Genomic DNA, 14,481 nt, shown 5'->3' with positions numbered 1-14,481 from the left:
CCAATGATGTCACTACACATGGTAAAATGGTGATACCTCAGCGCTTAATAGCATGTCTCCTGTGCAGCTGGGATTCTCCAGGTCTACAGGTTTGCTCCAGATCAAAGTGTGGGCACGCAATATTTCTGTCAAATCAGCTAGAGCATAGAATGATGAAGCTTGTGCCAGCTTTTTACTTTTATGTTGGCTTTATGCTTGCTTTGGGAGGAGAGACATTATCTGACCTGGCAGAAGGTCTGAGCAGTGGAGGCAGTGATACCTCATCTGGCACAAAACCTGTCAGTACAAAATTAAGTCATCATTTTTCTTTATTTGAATTGGCAGTGTGCGTTCATTCTGGATCAGCACTTTCATCATGTGTCTGGCAGCATTTCTGACGGAGCATTAACATCTCTAAAGTGGGATTTACTGAGTTATGTGATCACAAACTTACTGTTTCAGCTTACTCTGATAAAAAGGCAGGGAGCTACTGGGTGGTGGTGTTTATCAGGTTTCAGAATGCTCCTACCCAGAACAGTTTTCTAGTTAGGAACAGTATTTCTTCCCCCACAAATAAAAACACCTCAAAAGTTCCCATCCATCCAGAAAGCCCCACCCCAGCACAGAAAACTCATGGATTAAGGTTCATATGCAACTTTTGACACACTCCCCCGAGCCAAACCTTTTGTGTAAATTGGAAAAAGAATCCTTTTGTAGTGCAGAAAGTCAACACAGCATAAATCACTGTTTTGTTTGTTCTGTTGCTAGATGTGCCCAACAAGAGAACACCACCAGACTTGTGAAATTCTTCCATTAATCCTACTGGAGTAGCTACGTCCAAGTATTCTGATCATGAAAAAACACTTAAACATATTCCACTGACTAAAATGCAATACTTCACTAGTCACACTAAGGATGGTGTTAGGCATTAGCTCCTAATATATGAGTTATTTTTGTGCCTCCTATTTCTATCTCTGTTTCCAGAAATGATCTGTTAAAGAGTGGTTTAAAAACATAGCTTAGCTTCCATAAAAATAGAAGGCATTGTCTAAAAGTTTACTCTTGCAATAATTCTGTTTGTTAATGAATCCTTGTAGGAAACAAGCACTCTTTTACCACAGTTTCTGCTAAGCACTTGTCTTTTGTTTCAGACCCCTTACATTCTTGAATGAGGTAACGACTACATCTCTTAGACCAGGAATGTATTCAGATTGGGAAAAATAGAGGATAGAGGCGGAGGGAGAATACCTGGTTCTTTGTAAATACAGAGTGAATTTCAGATCAATTTCCAAATTCGTGTGAAAGAATTAGGACTGCTTGTCTGAATGCAAAATAATCACTTCATCAGTTTGTTAATTAATTTAAAGCTTCACGTATGTGCCCTCAAGTCCACTCAAAATATGTTGCATGTACAAATGTGTCTTACAGTAAAACTGCATCAGTTTCAGCAAGACACTACTGTCCTCAATATAAAGTTTTCAAATTCACCATTTAGAAGCAGCTGCTGAAGTGTATGTTTCTTGACATGGAAGCTGAAGAGGATCCTGGTTCCTACAAAGCTGTAAGTGAACCTCTACAAAATAAAGAACCCCTCTGCACAATGATAACAAAAAGGCTCATCTGTTCCACCAGAGAACGCTCCTCTTGTGTGCCTCACACAGTGTCAGCATCTTATATTTCCCAGAACCTTTTACTTTAGATGTAAAAGCCAGACAAGCAGAGTTTTCAAAAGTACATTAAATAATTTTTATTGAGTCTGCAATTTCAGGGACAAAGCCATAATCTTAGTCCCAGTTACCCACACACTGCTGTACCAAGCTCTCATATTCTTTCACTCATTCAATAAATGAACGATAACATGGAACATTAGTAAGAGGTGGAACTGAAAAAAAACACCCCTATACTCTGTTTTGAAAACAGACAAGTCTTATTCTCATCTGCAAACACACTGCCTTTAGCAATAACCATAGCATGTTTATACTGAAGGATAAACTGATTCTCCTGAAGTTCTGGAGATGAATAGGTACATGAATAAGTGTCCTGAAAGGAAGTAGAACTATGGAGAGCACTGAGAGCTTTTTCTTATCAGCAGAGTGAAAGGTAAGTGATAAATGCTGTTTTAGACTAGAAAGAATTACTCAGAAGAGGGAAGAATGTTCCCAAATCTCCAACTGGAAAGAGCCTCTTAGGAGGCCTTTGTATCTGAGGCTTTTTTCTGTGTATATGGACAAGAGCCTCCATGCAAAATCTTATGGCAGAGGTTGTTTGGACATGTTGTCTCTTACTGACATTTTATTTTATCACGACGACCCTTCTGCATAGTTACAAAAAAAATCCAACAAAAAAAGGCATCACAATATATACGGATACGTATTTACAGAATAAATGGCAAAAGAGGAAATTAGATACAGTGACATTTATGTCCAGGCATTACCAAACAAAAAGGTCCCTTGTGCCGACTCAGAGGTTGTTCAAAGTTCGTTAAGCAAGTCCTTTTCTCTGCACATCGGTTCTCTTGTTTTGCAAATGAGAGCCAGCAGGATGTCTCAAGGCAAGAAACAGATGCTTGCTCTCCTTTAAACCATGGTCATAACCTTCAGAGAGGCAGGCTGGAATCTCCTAATCTTCTTCTTTAATGCCTTTGAAGCTTTGATGCGGCAGATTTTGGGCACTGGGGGAAGAGGCTTGGAAGAGGACTGGACAGTCCCCGGTTGTCTGACTGATCCTTCAGGCCAAATCAGCTCACTTTCATCCCCCTCATCATAGTCAAGCGCAAGGCTGCTGCTGTTACTGCTGTCATCTGAATCACTTTCACTGGACTCACTGTCCCCAAAACGATTGGCTGTGAAATCGCTGACCTCTCCTTCGCTTGTTTCTGCGATGGTGGAGTGGAAGAGAGAAGCACACTCTGCTGAGTACTCAGAATGGTCTGATTCACTTTTGGCATAAGCTCCATGGTGATGACTCTTGGGGCGAGCCCTCATACTGACAGTGCGCAGGACACCGGCTCTCCTTGCCGGCTGCCTTGGTGCCCCTACACCAAAGCTACCAGAGAGGCTGGCCCCGTGGGTCTTGGCAGAGATCTCCACCGTGGACTGCCATTTGCGTTGCTTCTTCTTGTTGGCTGTGTCTTCACAAGGTGCTTCAAGGGAATAGAGTGTGTTGGCAGAAGCTCTGTAGAGCTCTGGCCTGGATGGCACATTAGGTAGCCTGACCTGCACAGGGAACAAGCTAGACTCTGAGCACGACCTGCCGGTCACATCACCAGAGTATGAAGGTCTCCGGGCAAGGCTCTTCGCTCCGTGTGGTCTGTGGGGCTGATTCCATTCAGCAGGCAGTCTGGCAGTGCCATGAGTCCCTCTCGCCTTTTCCACATAAAAGGTTTGCTTCCCAGGACGTAGTACCTTTTCACTGTTTCTCCTCTTTATCTTCACTGCTTTTGTTTTGGAGCTGGCAAACTTGACTCGGACTTGGTGGGATTCTGCAGGGACAAACTGAGCGTGGACAAACTCACCCCGTGCTGCTCGCTCCTGACCTCCAGCATTAGCCAATTTGGCACTGCCACATTTTTTGAGGGGCAACTTTTTAGGTGGGATGGCTTTAGCATTCCAAGTACAAAGGCTGGAGTCCTCCTGGCACAGCTGCGAGCATGATGAACTGTGCTCCGAACTGCTCTCCCTTGCTTCTGCCAGGGGAGAGCCCCTTGCTGCAGACTTGGCAGGATAACAACTATTCACAGCTGATGGTTCTGTGTCAGGGAAACCGGACGGCTGTTCTTCATTCACACAGTGCATGGCCTCCTGCAGCTTGGCACATTCCCCCTCCGGCAGCTCTCTCTGCAGCTTTCCTTCAGCTTTGTTACTTTCCAGAGAACTTGCTTGTTTTTCCAGCTGGCTACTGCTGCTGTTAATTTTCACTCCACCGGCACTGGGGGTTATAATGAGTCTCTGGTGCATTGTGGCTGGCTGGGTTTTTGTTGAAACCCGCTCACTGGCATCAGCTCGACTGTTCCCTTTGCATCTTGTCAGCTGCAGTAATTTATTGATGTAGCCCCCTGGCTTGGCTTCAGCGGTTGGCCTAGTCCTAATCAAGGTGGGACCTGTCACACTAGGCATGGGTTTGCTGGGGGAAGCCTGGAGGTCTGCTTCTGTGGATGTCCCCATTAGGGAGAAAAGGGGACTCTGTAAAGCCACTGCATGAAGGGGGCTTGGGTAAGGGTACACATCAATGCCATTCTTGGAGACCAAGTCATTCTGGAACTTGGGGTCCACGCTGAGCAAGTGCAAGTCTGCATGGCGCAGAGGCGATGAGGATTTGGGATCTGTCTCTTTCTGAAATCTAGCATCTGCTGGAATGAGTCTTTCCAAGTCACCTACACAGTGGATGAAAATAAATAACCTAATTAAATCACAGACAATTACACTCAAACTGGCTTATGTTAAAAACACTGTTTCAGAGGGATGTGCTTTTACTAAAATCAGTAGCATCAATGCAGAAAATAGTTTCAGCCCTCCAAGAATAGCAAATTATCTCAAATCTTTGGCAAAACAAAGATTAGAGCACATTTTATCGTCGATGATAAAACTAATGGCTTTCCAGGAAATTTTAATTGTCCTACTTAGATGAAAGTAAATCTGTATATATATATAAATGATGTAGAATTTCACAGACCAACAGGAATACAACAACGACAAAAAGTTATTTTTATTACTCAGTAGAGGTGAAAAATAAATTCAGCAACCATACAGCCTGAAGCTAAATGTCAAGTAAAATTATTCAATGTAACAAATAGTGATTTCTCATACTCTTTCCCCAGGATGGGATAAAGACATCCTGTGGTTAAACGACTTCTTAAAAAACTCTAACTCAGAAAGAAATTCCTGATATTTCCAGCATACAAAGAGTTAATGGTGTATGTGTGTGTGTGTGTGTGTGTGTGTGTGGTGTGTGTGTGTGTGTGTGTATACATATATAAATAAATAAGCAGTTATATTGTAATTCTAGCTTCTCCTCCAACCCTTCTATCATGTGTTTTGGAAGTACTAAACCAGCTGCTTTAGGAGGACTTTAACAGACATCAGGTTACAGTGCTTATGAGCCTTTTTGTGGCTGGAAGCTGTATTGTCCTGCAGATTAGAGTGATGTGATTCTACTTTTCTCCAGCCCAAAATCTAATGAAACTTCCTAACCGGATCTCTAATTTAATTTGCTATCATTGCCAGCCTCATGCCTTTCTCAAGTAACTTGTTTTAGACTCAGACTTCTTGGAACATTTAATTCTAGAAATAAGCATTCAGAGTTTTTACTATAAGGCAGAAAATTGGGACTGCTGTAATTCTGTGTGTGGATTTTTAGTAAGTCTACCTCAAGTACACAGAAAAATGGACTAAGAAATCTTATTTTGACATAAAAGATATCTAAGGGCAAGTTATGTTTGACTGCTGCATCTTCCTCTTAGGAGCATTTCCTATTCTGTGAGAACCAGGTTGTGTTTCAGGAGCAGGACTGCTCCATATGGATAAGTCTGCCAGTAGAATGCTACGGTGGTGTGTCACCTCCGGTTCTAAGAGTGCTGGAACTATCTGCAGTTAGCTTGAATTTCTTGGGCTAATTTCCTGGCTGCTGATTTGTGCTGCCATGAAAGCTGAGCATTACATCCAAACAGATATTTCAGTTACAGTCACTACTTCTGTCCTGTTAGAGGAAGCTTCTGGAAGAATTAAAATCTGGAGTTTTCTGCAGTGTTCTACCTAAAGTGCTCTCAAATCTGCTACAGCAAAGATCAGGATGACGACATCTCACACAATATAATTACATAAGGAACATTCTTTAGGAATGCTTTCTACATTCTGTGCAGCATAGAATTTCCACAGAAAGGTTGTTTCTTCTACCACGAATTGATTTTTCCTCAGCATTACATTAAATGGGAAGGCAAAACTCAAACACATTCTAGCTCAAACAGAGCATGACTTTGTGTAACAGAAATCCAGACTCATTACAGTGAGATGAGAAAGCATCAGGATCACAAGCTTTTCACAAGAATAACTTATTCCACTACAAAGTGAACAGCTATGTTAAAATTCAAAGAAGTGACTCAGCACTGCAAACAAACCAGGAAAGGGTTAAAACAAAGCTGTGCTTGTGGTATCTTAGCAAGCTTTCCTGCTGTCACTGAAAGAATGGGCAACCTGTTTGTACCTGTAGTTACCAGTGGGGGCAAGCTAAGGACAGGAAAAGAGATTTCTTCCAATTTCCAAATGATGCTTTTCTGAAGTAACATCCTGACTCACTTCTCTGAAACATGGTCAACTTTGCAGGAACTCTTTTTTCAAGACAAGATGGAAGCAACAATTCCACTACTTATGGTTCTCATGTTTAAAGAAAGAAGAGGTCCTACCCAGGAAGAAGGGAGTAGGAGGCAGGAAAGAAGGAGAACTACAGGAGGTCTGTATCCTCACCCTGCCCCCATTAACGTCAACTACCCCTTTTTCTACTGGCCCAGTTCCATATCCAAAACTCATACAAAGCCCCATTTGCTAAGAATAAAGTGTTGCAACAGCAAGTCTGCAATCTGAACATGGAAGGTATTGACCATTAAGACTAGCTCCACTCATTAGGATCTGAAAAGACTTGAGAAGATTGTGCTTCTGTGTTGCAGTTTAAAAATCACAGGGCCGTTGTACCTGAAAAGATACTGTCTATGGCTTCACTAATTCTGTAATGGAACTGCCTCACATCTGGTTGGGTCACCTTAAGAACTACTCTAACACAAGGCTGTTCTGAGGCCATGCAAGGACTCAAAGTGAAAAGTAATGTGATGCCACTTAATGACTCAGTAAACAAGAGAATCAGAACATTACCATGTTCATCCATTACATTTAAAAGTGTGATATAAATTCATAATCGATCCAGTATTAGGGTCAAGTCTGTTTTCTAGATGGTTAATTAACTGTTGGTGTTTGTTATCCCTAACTGTACATAGTAAATTATGAAAAAGAATATTGCAAATCCATGTTAGTTTCAATAAATATGGCCAGGAAAAAGAGTCTTATCATACTCATTTTACAACACATTAAGAACATAGACATTAAGTCTAGAGATGGCTATTTCTCTTACAATTTGCAGTAAAATCTTTCTTGGTAAAACCTGACAACTCTAATACTGAATTCACTTCATACTATTCATATATCCTGTACTTTCACACAACGCATTTAAAATACACAATTTTTCTAATTTCAGAAGCAGGTAAATTAAAAAGTTATCTAGAAATTCATTACAATTTTACCTCATGCACTTAGATACTTTTCTACCTCTAACTGCATATGACTTTGTATTCATTACTGTTTAAAAGTATCCAAGTATGAGGCAAGTGAAAGTGCTGCATTAAATGGCTTGGCTCCGTGGTTTCAATTAATTCTTACTTTGTGTATTTAAAAAGAGTGCTTTATATTGATTACACTAGTGGTTGTATATTGCTCTAAGAGTAATAATGAGGACTTTGACCTTCTCTTGAATGAGTACCAGTTCTGCAATTGATTACCTGTGGAAACTGGCCTCGGTCTGGACCTGGAAGGAGTCCCAGAAACGTCTGTGCTTGCTGTAATTCGACATCCATCGCTGACATAGGTTCCCTGCTGTTGGAAGCTGGTGTTGTGCACAGTAGTTTCATCTGCAGACTTGGGTCGGTAATCAAACACACTGAGCCTCGCTTTAGGGTGTTGAGAGCTGGGCAAGAGACTGGTGTGGGAGGAGGAGATGGACTCACTGTACACGGAGGTACAAGAATTGGAGAGTGAGCAAGAACCACCATCGCTCAGGTCGTAGAAGCCTGCAGAGTTTAAATAAATAAGAAAACATTTCTAAATTACAGTAACTAAGTGGAAGAAACAGAGAAGATAAATCTCCATTTGCTGTTTGCCATAGATCTAAATTTGTGGTCATTTATTTGGATATATTTTGCAAAGGCATACTCCCGATCAGTTAAGTTTTATTGGGCTTCTGCTTTACTTTGGCCCTGAGCCAGCTCAGCATGGATATGCACATTTAATTCTGAGGGTGAGATGGGGTTAAGTGTAGCACCATAATTCTCCGTTCCTCATTGCAGAATGTCTTTGGTGTATACTATGCAACTGGTGTAAAACAGGACCATCATACACTGTTGTAACCTGTGGTAGGTGCGTACAGGCAGTGTTTGCTGAGGAAAGTAGATGAAAACTAGCCTGTGCTTAGGTAAAACAAATAGCAAAGAATGCGCTTTGCTTTCCAACTGTGTTTGTGCCTAAGTGTTCAACTCCTGAACACTCCTGACACTCACAGAAACTTGCATGCTTTACAGCTACAGCAAGTATTATCCTGCAAATCCATATGCATACCCATATCAATATAAAATGCATGATTGAAAACTATTGGAAGAACTAGTTAGTGGTAATAGTCTTCATTTCTGCTCAGCTGTTTGTAACACTTCAGGAAAGTATTAATATTTAATGTTTACATACGGATCAGGCATTACAAGATTTTCCCACATAATGAAAGCTTTCAAGAGTTAAAAAAAAATCTTTCCTTGTCTCAGTGAAGACTAAAGGCTTTTCAAAGTTCTGTTTAAGAGGTATTCTCACTGTCACAAACCAGATAACAGAAACTGGTTTTCACAGACATTCCAGTTATAGAAGACTGAGGACCAGCTCTCCACGTGAATCAGACCAGAAACCTGAAACTGTCTGTTTCTCTGTCTGTGAAAACTTGAGTCATCGAACTGCTGGGTTGCATTTTTCTGTGTCTTTTAATAAAGGTGTTTCATTTTTCTATAAATGATGAAACATTCATTAGTGGTAGTGATCTTCAAGGCTTCAGTTAGGTTCAAGATGTTGTATATTCAAGCAAAGTACTGATTTGGCTGTTGGTCTTCTTCTTTTATATACTAAGTACTCCAGCCACTTTGCCATTCTCCACTGGTAATGAATAAACAAATCTGTATCTTTCTTCTACTTCTATTCGTGGATATCATTTTTTTTTTTTAATCAAAAATTTCCACTTAAAAAGTACTTTTGAGTCAAACAGCATTTGCCAAGTAAATTCACTTTTCAGGAAATTTCCCATCACCTCTGTGTGTGCACTCTATACCAGATCATAACCCTCCACCTGAGCCCCGGGGTACCCTTTCTGACCAGAACAAAAAGAGTTCTGGCTCAGCAGTTGACATCTCAGTTCTACCCATACCACATCCCTGGGAATAAATGACCAAGTGCACATTACCTGAGCTGGGGCGGCTGTCGCTGTCCAAGTATTCACTGGAGGTCTTACTGACATCCAGTTTCAGCTCACTTATTCGCTGGTCAAGCTGATCCAGGTGGCTTTTCAGGCCGACATCCTGTCTCCTCAAGCGAGACTGTTCATAAATCAAGAAAAGAAGGAGGAAATGAAGAATAATCACAGTTAGCATCTCGGCAGAAAAACATGAATTCAGGCCATCTGTGCTGGACAGATACTGAGCTCAAAGTATTTTGCTTAGCTAGGGACTGTTGCAATTGGCTCTCTGTTGTACGAGTGCCATAATGGGCAAGCACAATATGCTTTGTATCTCAGCATATACTGCCTTCTGCCCAGCTGAACATTTTCTCATAATTTATCATTTTGAATGTACTATTTTAACCTTTTTTGTTTCTTTTCTTTGTTTATTATACCTATGGCAGGGACTGTATCACTAAGCAGGATGACAATCTTTTCACGAATTAACATATGATGTATGTACTGCATTTTGCTGTACGCTGCCTCTGGGCAGTGGGTGAGATAAACACTTTGAATTGCCTGAAAAAACTCTAAGATACTTTCTGATGAAAGGAAATTACTGTGCATAGGTACATATTCTACTAGCACAGGAAGTACAGTCAGCAATACTGAATTCTGCAGAACACTTACTCTGATGATATCTCCTTATAGTAAAAAGAGCATGTTACACAAACTGTGCCATCTATGTTGCTGAAAAATTCGCTTGCACATCTCATGGCTATTTACTTCCACACATTTTATTCAAGGAGAAGTTAGCATTTGAATTCTGCTGTGAAAGTGACTGTATTTAAAATAAGCGATGTCTCAACCTTGAAAATAATCCTTCATAAGCCCACATTGTGGCCCATTGCCTACTGCAGTCCCTGACCAGGCTGATCTGAAATAACAGCTCCTGTAGTTGCTTCCCCAACACTCATGCAGTCAGCTTAGTGGGGCAGATGGCCAATCATTAGGGTACCAGCCAAAGAGCTACAGTTGGTTTCTGTCACACTTCTCACATGGCACCTGGCAAATTATCTAACCCCAGACGCTATTTAGGCGGCTTATAATTATATCATGCCTAGCCATGCATCCTACAGCACTCTATAGAAAGGTAGTCTCTTGAAGTTGGTCGTAAAACAGTGCTCATAACCTCCGTAAGGCCAGGTTTCCATTCAGTAATGGCAAGAAAAACATTCTTCTTGAAACGCTCTTGAAAAGGAACCTTCTCTATGAATACATTTCGCATTTAAAAGTGTAAAGGGCAGGTTTAGCAGCATTTCCTTTATAAATAAATAAATATGCGGGCCCCTGAAAGTATCCACAAAATTAAAGAACGTGCAGAAAATGAAAATCAGTAGGTACGTATTACCACCTCCACTTTCCTTATGTTATGATTACTCAGCTTTTAAGATTTGCATTTTTAGGTTTCTCCCCAGATACAAACAGAAGAGACAAGGAAAGCAAAGATCCTGTGGTAATCAGTAAATGATTAGAAACTGAGACTCAAACAAAAGGCAAAAAGTAGGTGTCCTGAGTTTCACAAGGTTGCTGATGCTGAGGAAAAAAACCTAAGAAAGTATTTGGTTTTGCACGGTGTTACAGAGAAGTAGAAAACACAATAGACACAAGAAATAGAGTTCCTTTCTGTTAGTGTTGCACGTCAAGAAATGTTTGTGCTTGACAAGTTTGTTACTGTTTCGTAGGAAAACAGGTGGTGATTTTCACACTTCCTGTTTCACATAAACAGAAGGAAGACCGGGATAAAAAAAGGAGATTTTCTATCCCATCTACATGATGAATGTATGATCTCCTCAATACTTCTTTATTTCCTTTATGGCAAAAAAGCAAAAACATGCCATGCCTCCTTCAATCCCACCTACTCAGGAAATCATGGCTGGAATTAATTGCTTAATGATTAATGTTTTGCCAGCCAATCCTTCAGTCTGTGGTTTCTGATTAATGACGGAGAGGCCACAAGGCTCTCAGGTATTCAAAGATTATTTATTATACCTCCAGGTTGTGTCTGCGCTTTCACAGCATTTTAACCAACACACATGATTTACATCATCATCTTTAACCCTTTTATGGTGTCTCACACCACTGGGTTTTCATGTTTCTGGCAGACTTCGTAGCTTTGATCTTTCAGTTAACTCCTTCTGCGCTCCAAGACAAGAAGTACTTCTCACACTGGTTGGATGAGGACAACTTTTCCAGTGCGTTGCTTGAGGTTGTTATTGTTCTAATAACTACTCAAAGCATCACCCCAAACAATAAACTCTAAACACACTTTCTCAATTCACAATACGAATTTTATATGAGGCAAATCCTGGCAGGTGAAACCATCTGTTTGCTTTGGGCAACACAGATGTGAAGACTTCTGCGCACCGTACAATGCAGAATCAGCCTTTTCAAATCAGTCTGTACTGTTGATGGACTGCAGTTCTGGGGAGCCAAACAAAAATACTGTATGCTGCTGCCTTAGGTGTCTACCTACTTAATGAAAGTGTCACGGACTTCTTTTTTTGTATTGTCTGAATTTATTTGCATCTCTTCTTTCTCCTGGGGGGTCACTATTATAGAGTTTGGCCAAGAGACTAGCTTAGCACCTTTGGGATCATTAATGGCATCACAGCCACTTCTTTTCCCAGTCTTTACTACAGATAACCACAGTATCTTGCAGCTATCAGAAGAGCCCCTGGGCTTTGCTAGGGCAAAATAACCAGTGATTGCTGGGGCTGCAGAAAGCTTGTGGCCTTGCTGCTTAAGGCAAACATCTGGATAAGCGAGCTGCTGAGGAAGAGACTGGGATGCTGGAGAGATATCCACAAATGGTTCCTTAAGCATTTGATGGCTCCGCTCCATCTGCTCCTGCTGGTAGCACTCACCTCCTCAGGAAACTTCTGTGCCTGACTCTTCAGGAAGCCTCTGTGCTTTAGTTTCTTAACTTCCCATCATAGGAGAAGCCTGGACTGACTCTTACTGATCTTGTATCCTCTGCTTAGAAGCCTTGAGCCAGCCTCAGTTGATAAAATTTCCCCATTTTATGTTACAAGGACCAAACTTTTGATGAATTCAGCTACCACCACACAAAAGCCCAGGGCTGCAACTCTACTTGAAACTTGGATCAAGATACAATGCAAGGCAAAACGATGTTTACATTGTTAATGAGTTTCTCAATTTGAAAGCTTATAGAGCCGTGATCACATACTTCACTGTCCCTGGGCCAAGAACAACAACAATGAAGACATAACACTCCTGGAGCGATGCTGTGCTTTGCATTCCCTGTTGCTTTTAGTTTTAAATTCATTTCCTGCAATCGTGAACCAAATTTTCAAAGGGTTTGACTGCAATATGCTGACCACAAGGCACAAAGGAACTTCTTTCAGCCTGTGGCCTCAGTTCCTAGGATCTGTGGACAACTAACAGTTCTCTGAAGTCCACGTTTTCACTTATGCTTATTTTAGTGTAATGCAAAGCTGAGGTCTGCACCTCTACTTAAATACACGGCTGCGATTTTCAGGGAGAAAAACAACAATAGAAGGCTACCGAGATGCCAGACTGGAAGGCTTCCAGCAGCCACAAGTCAATCGGAAGTGCTTTGTACAACAACCTCAGGCATTCACACGTAACCACAGCTTTGTGGAAGAACCTGTCCCTGATGCTGTTGTGAATGGCCCCACTCAAGTGTTACCACTGCTTCCCTCCCTAGCACCCCCAGAAAGTGTTTTTTCCATATTGCACTGAAACCACCCCTCCCCAGCACCAATATACTCTCGCCCTCCGAATTGTGCAGGCCCAAGGGAATATTTATTCCATTTTATCGTCTAGTTTCTCCCATGCCCTTGAAACCCTTCTCAAGTGCCAGTGAAGGAACAGCATCACAGAATCATTAAGGTTGCAAAAGACCTCCAAGATCACCTAGCCCTGACAGGATAATCTTCTATTTTCAGATCTTATGTGAAAAATACATAAACAAATGAGTAATTAAAGCACAACAGCTGACATTAAAAAGAAAAAATCAACAATAAATAACCACTTTGGTCAGAGGTCATTGGGTGTTTCTGTTAACCCAGCGGCCCCAGACGGGCAATAAATACTTTCAGTTCTTTTATTCTTTTTGTTAAACATGTGTATGGAGTCATTAGTTAACGTGATGTATGACAGGTAATCAGGCGGCGGCAGCCCACTCATCCTGCGGTTTTTCACTTTAATCACGACAGGGCCTCTACCCTGCTCTCACATCTGGCGGCCCCGAAGGTCTGAGCCAACCTTCACCCCGGCTGCCGCCTGATAGAGCTGCGATAGCAGTGAGCATCCTTGCCGTGTTCACACCTGGCTGACAGCTGACATCAAGCCTTGCACCAAACACCGAGAGGGCTCTGCACTGAGATTACCGAGGTGAGCAATTGCCCACCTCGGAGATTAAATCTCCGACTGCTGTTTCACTTTGGAAACTCACGCTGCAGCGGCGCTCCGCTCCCTCCTCTCATCTCATCCCCTCCGCATCCAGCAGCGCGCCCGGCCCCGCGCAACGCCGGCTGCAGGCTCCCTGCAGCGCCCGCCCTAAGCGGAGCCGCTGCCGACACCGCGCCCAGGTGCGCCCGGCCGCTATAAGGCACGGTTCCCCGCGAGTTCCGAGGGACAGAATCGTAGCGGGGTTGTGTTCTGTCTCTTACCAGCTGTTCCTTGAGGGCGGTGAGGGTCGCTTCCAGCCGGAGCTCCTTGCTGTGTGTGCGCAGGGGCTGCTCGCCTTCTCCCGCCGGCATAGCCAGGGCGGCCCGCACCAGCTCCCGCTGCTGCTCCCGCAGCACCTGGAGCTCCTGGAGGCCGGCCAGGGCCGCCTGCAGCCGTTCGCCCACCCGGCCGCGATCCCAGCCGCCCGCCCGCGGGGCGCCCAGCAGCATCCTCAGCGCTGGGCCGCGGCCCCGGCCATGGCAATGAGACGGCGGGGAGGCGGCGGGGCTGGTCCCGCTTCGGGCCGTGCCTGCGGCCAGGGCCGCTCGCACCGCTCCGCGGCTCACGGAGGAGCGAGTGCAGCGGGTCCGCGGCGGCTCCTGCGGTTTTGGAGGAGAGGTGGGGAAGGGGGAGGGAGCGAGGGAGGAGGCAGGGAAAGGAATTGGGCTGCAGCGCCGGGGCTACCTCTTGGGGTGGATACGGCTGGAGAAGAGCCAGAGCCCGTGCGCTGCCTCCTCCCAGCACGGGGCGGCTCCTGCTGCCTGCTCCTACCCCTGCCCC

General features: G+C 43.2%; 1 protein-coding gene across 1 annotated transcript; it reads right to left on the bottom strand.

Annotated features, from left to right (window-relative positions):
* Positions 1-1,701: 1,701 nt before the first annotated feature.
* Positions 1,702-14,281, bottom strand: DACT2 (dishevelled binding antagonist of beta catenin 2). Its single transcript, XM_015858017.3, has 4 exons — positions 13,923-14,281; positions 9,232-9,364; positions 7,520-7,807; positions 1,702-4,351 (listed from the first exon to the last, which is right to left on the bottom strand). The coding sequence occupies exons 1-4, from the start codon at positions 14,148-14,150 to the stop codon at positions 2,556-2,558; spliced, it is 2,445 nt and encodes an 814-aa protein (XP_015713503.2). The 5' UTR covers positions 14,151-14,281; the 3' UTR covers positions 1,702-2,555.
* Positions 14,282-14,481: the final 200 nt, after the last annotated feature.

Source organism: Coturnix japonica, chromosome 3, assembly GCF_054131305.1.
Source record: "Coturnix japonica strain WE chromosome 3, WE-NBRP24, whole genome shotgun sequence".
NCBI classification, from domain to species: domain Eukaryota; kingdom Metazoa; phylum Chordata; class Aves; order Galliformes; family Phasianidae; genus Coturnix; species Coturnix japonica.
This window is presented reverse-complemented; position numbering and strand designations above follow the sequence as displayed.

What these genes read in the sequence shown, in the direction of transcription:
- DACT2 (XM_015858017.3), bottom strand. Translation starts at nt 14,150, where the DNA reads ATGCTGCTGGGCGCCCCGCGGGCGGGCGGCTGGGATCGCGGCCGGGTG. An exon ending in CCGCCCTCAAGGAACAGCTG is followed by an intron (nt 9,365 to 13,922) that starts GTAAGAGACAGA and finishes ATTTATGAACAG; the next exon opens with TCTCGCTTGAGGAGACAGGA. An exon ending in CGACAGCCGCCCCAGCTCAG is followed by an intron (nt 7,808 to 9,231) that starts GTAATGTGCACT and finishes TAAACTCTGCAG; the next exon opens with GCTTCTACGACCTGAGCGAT.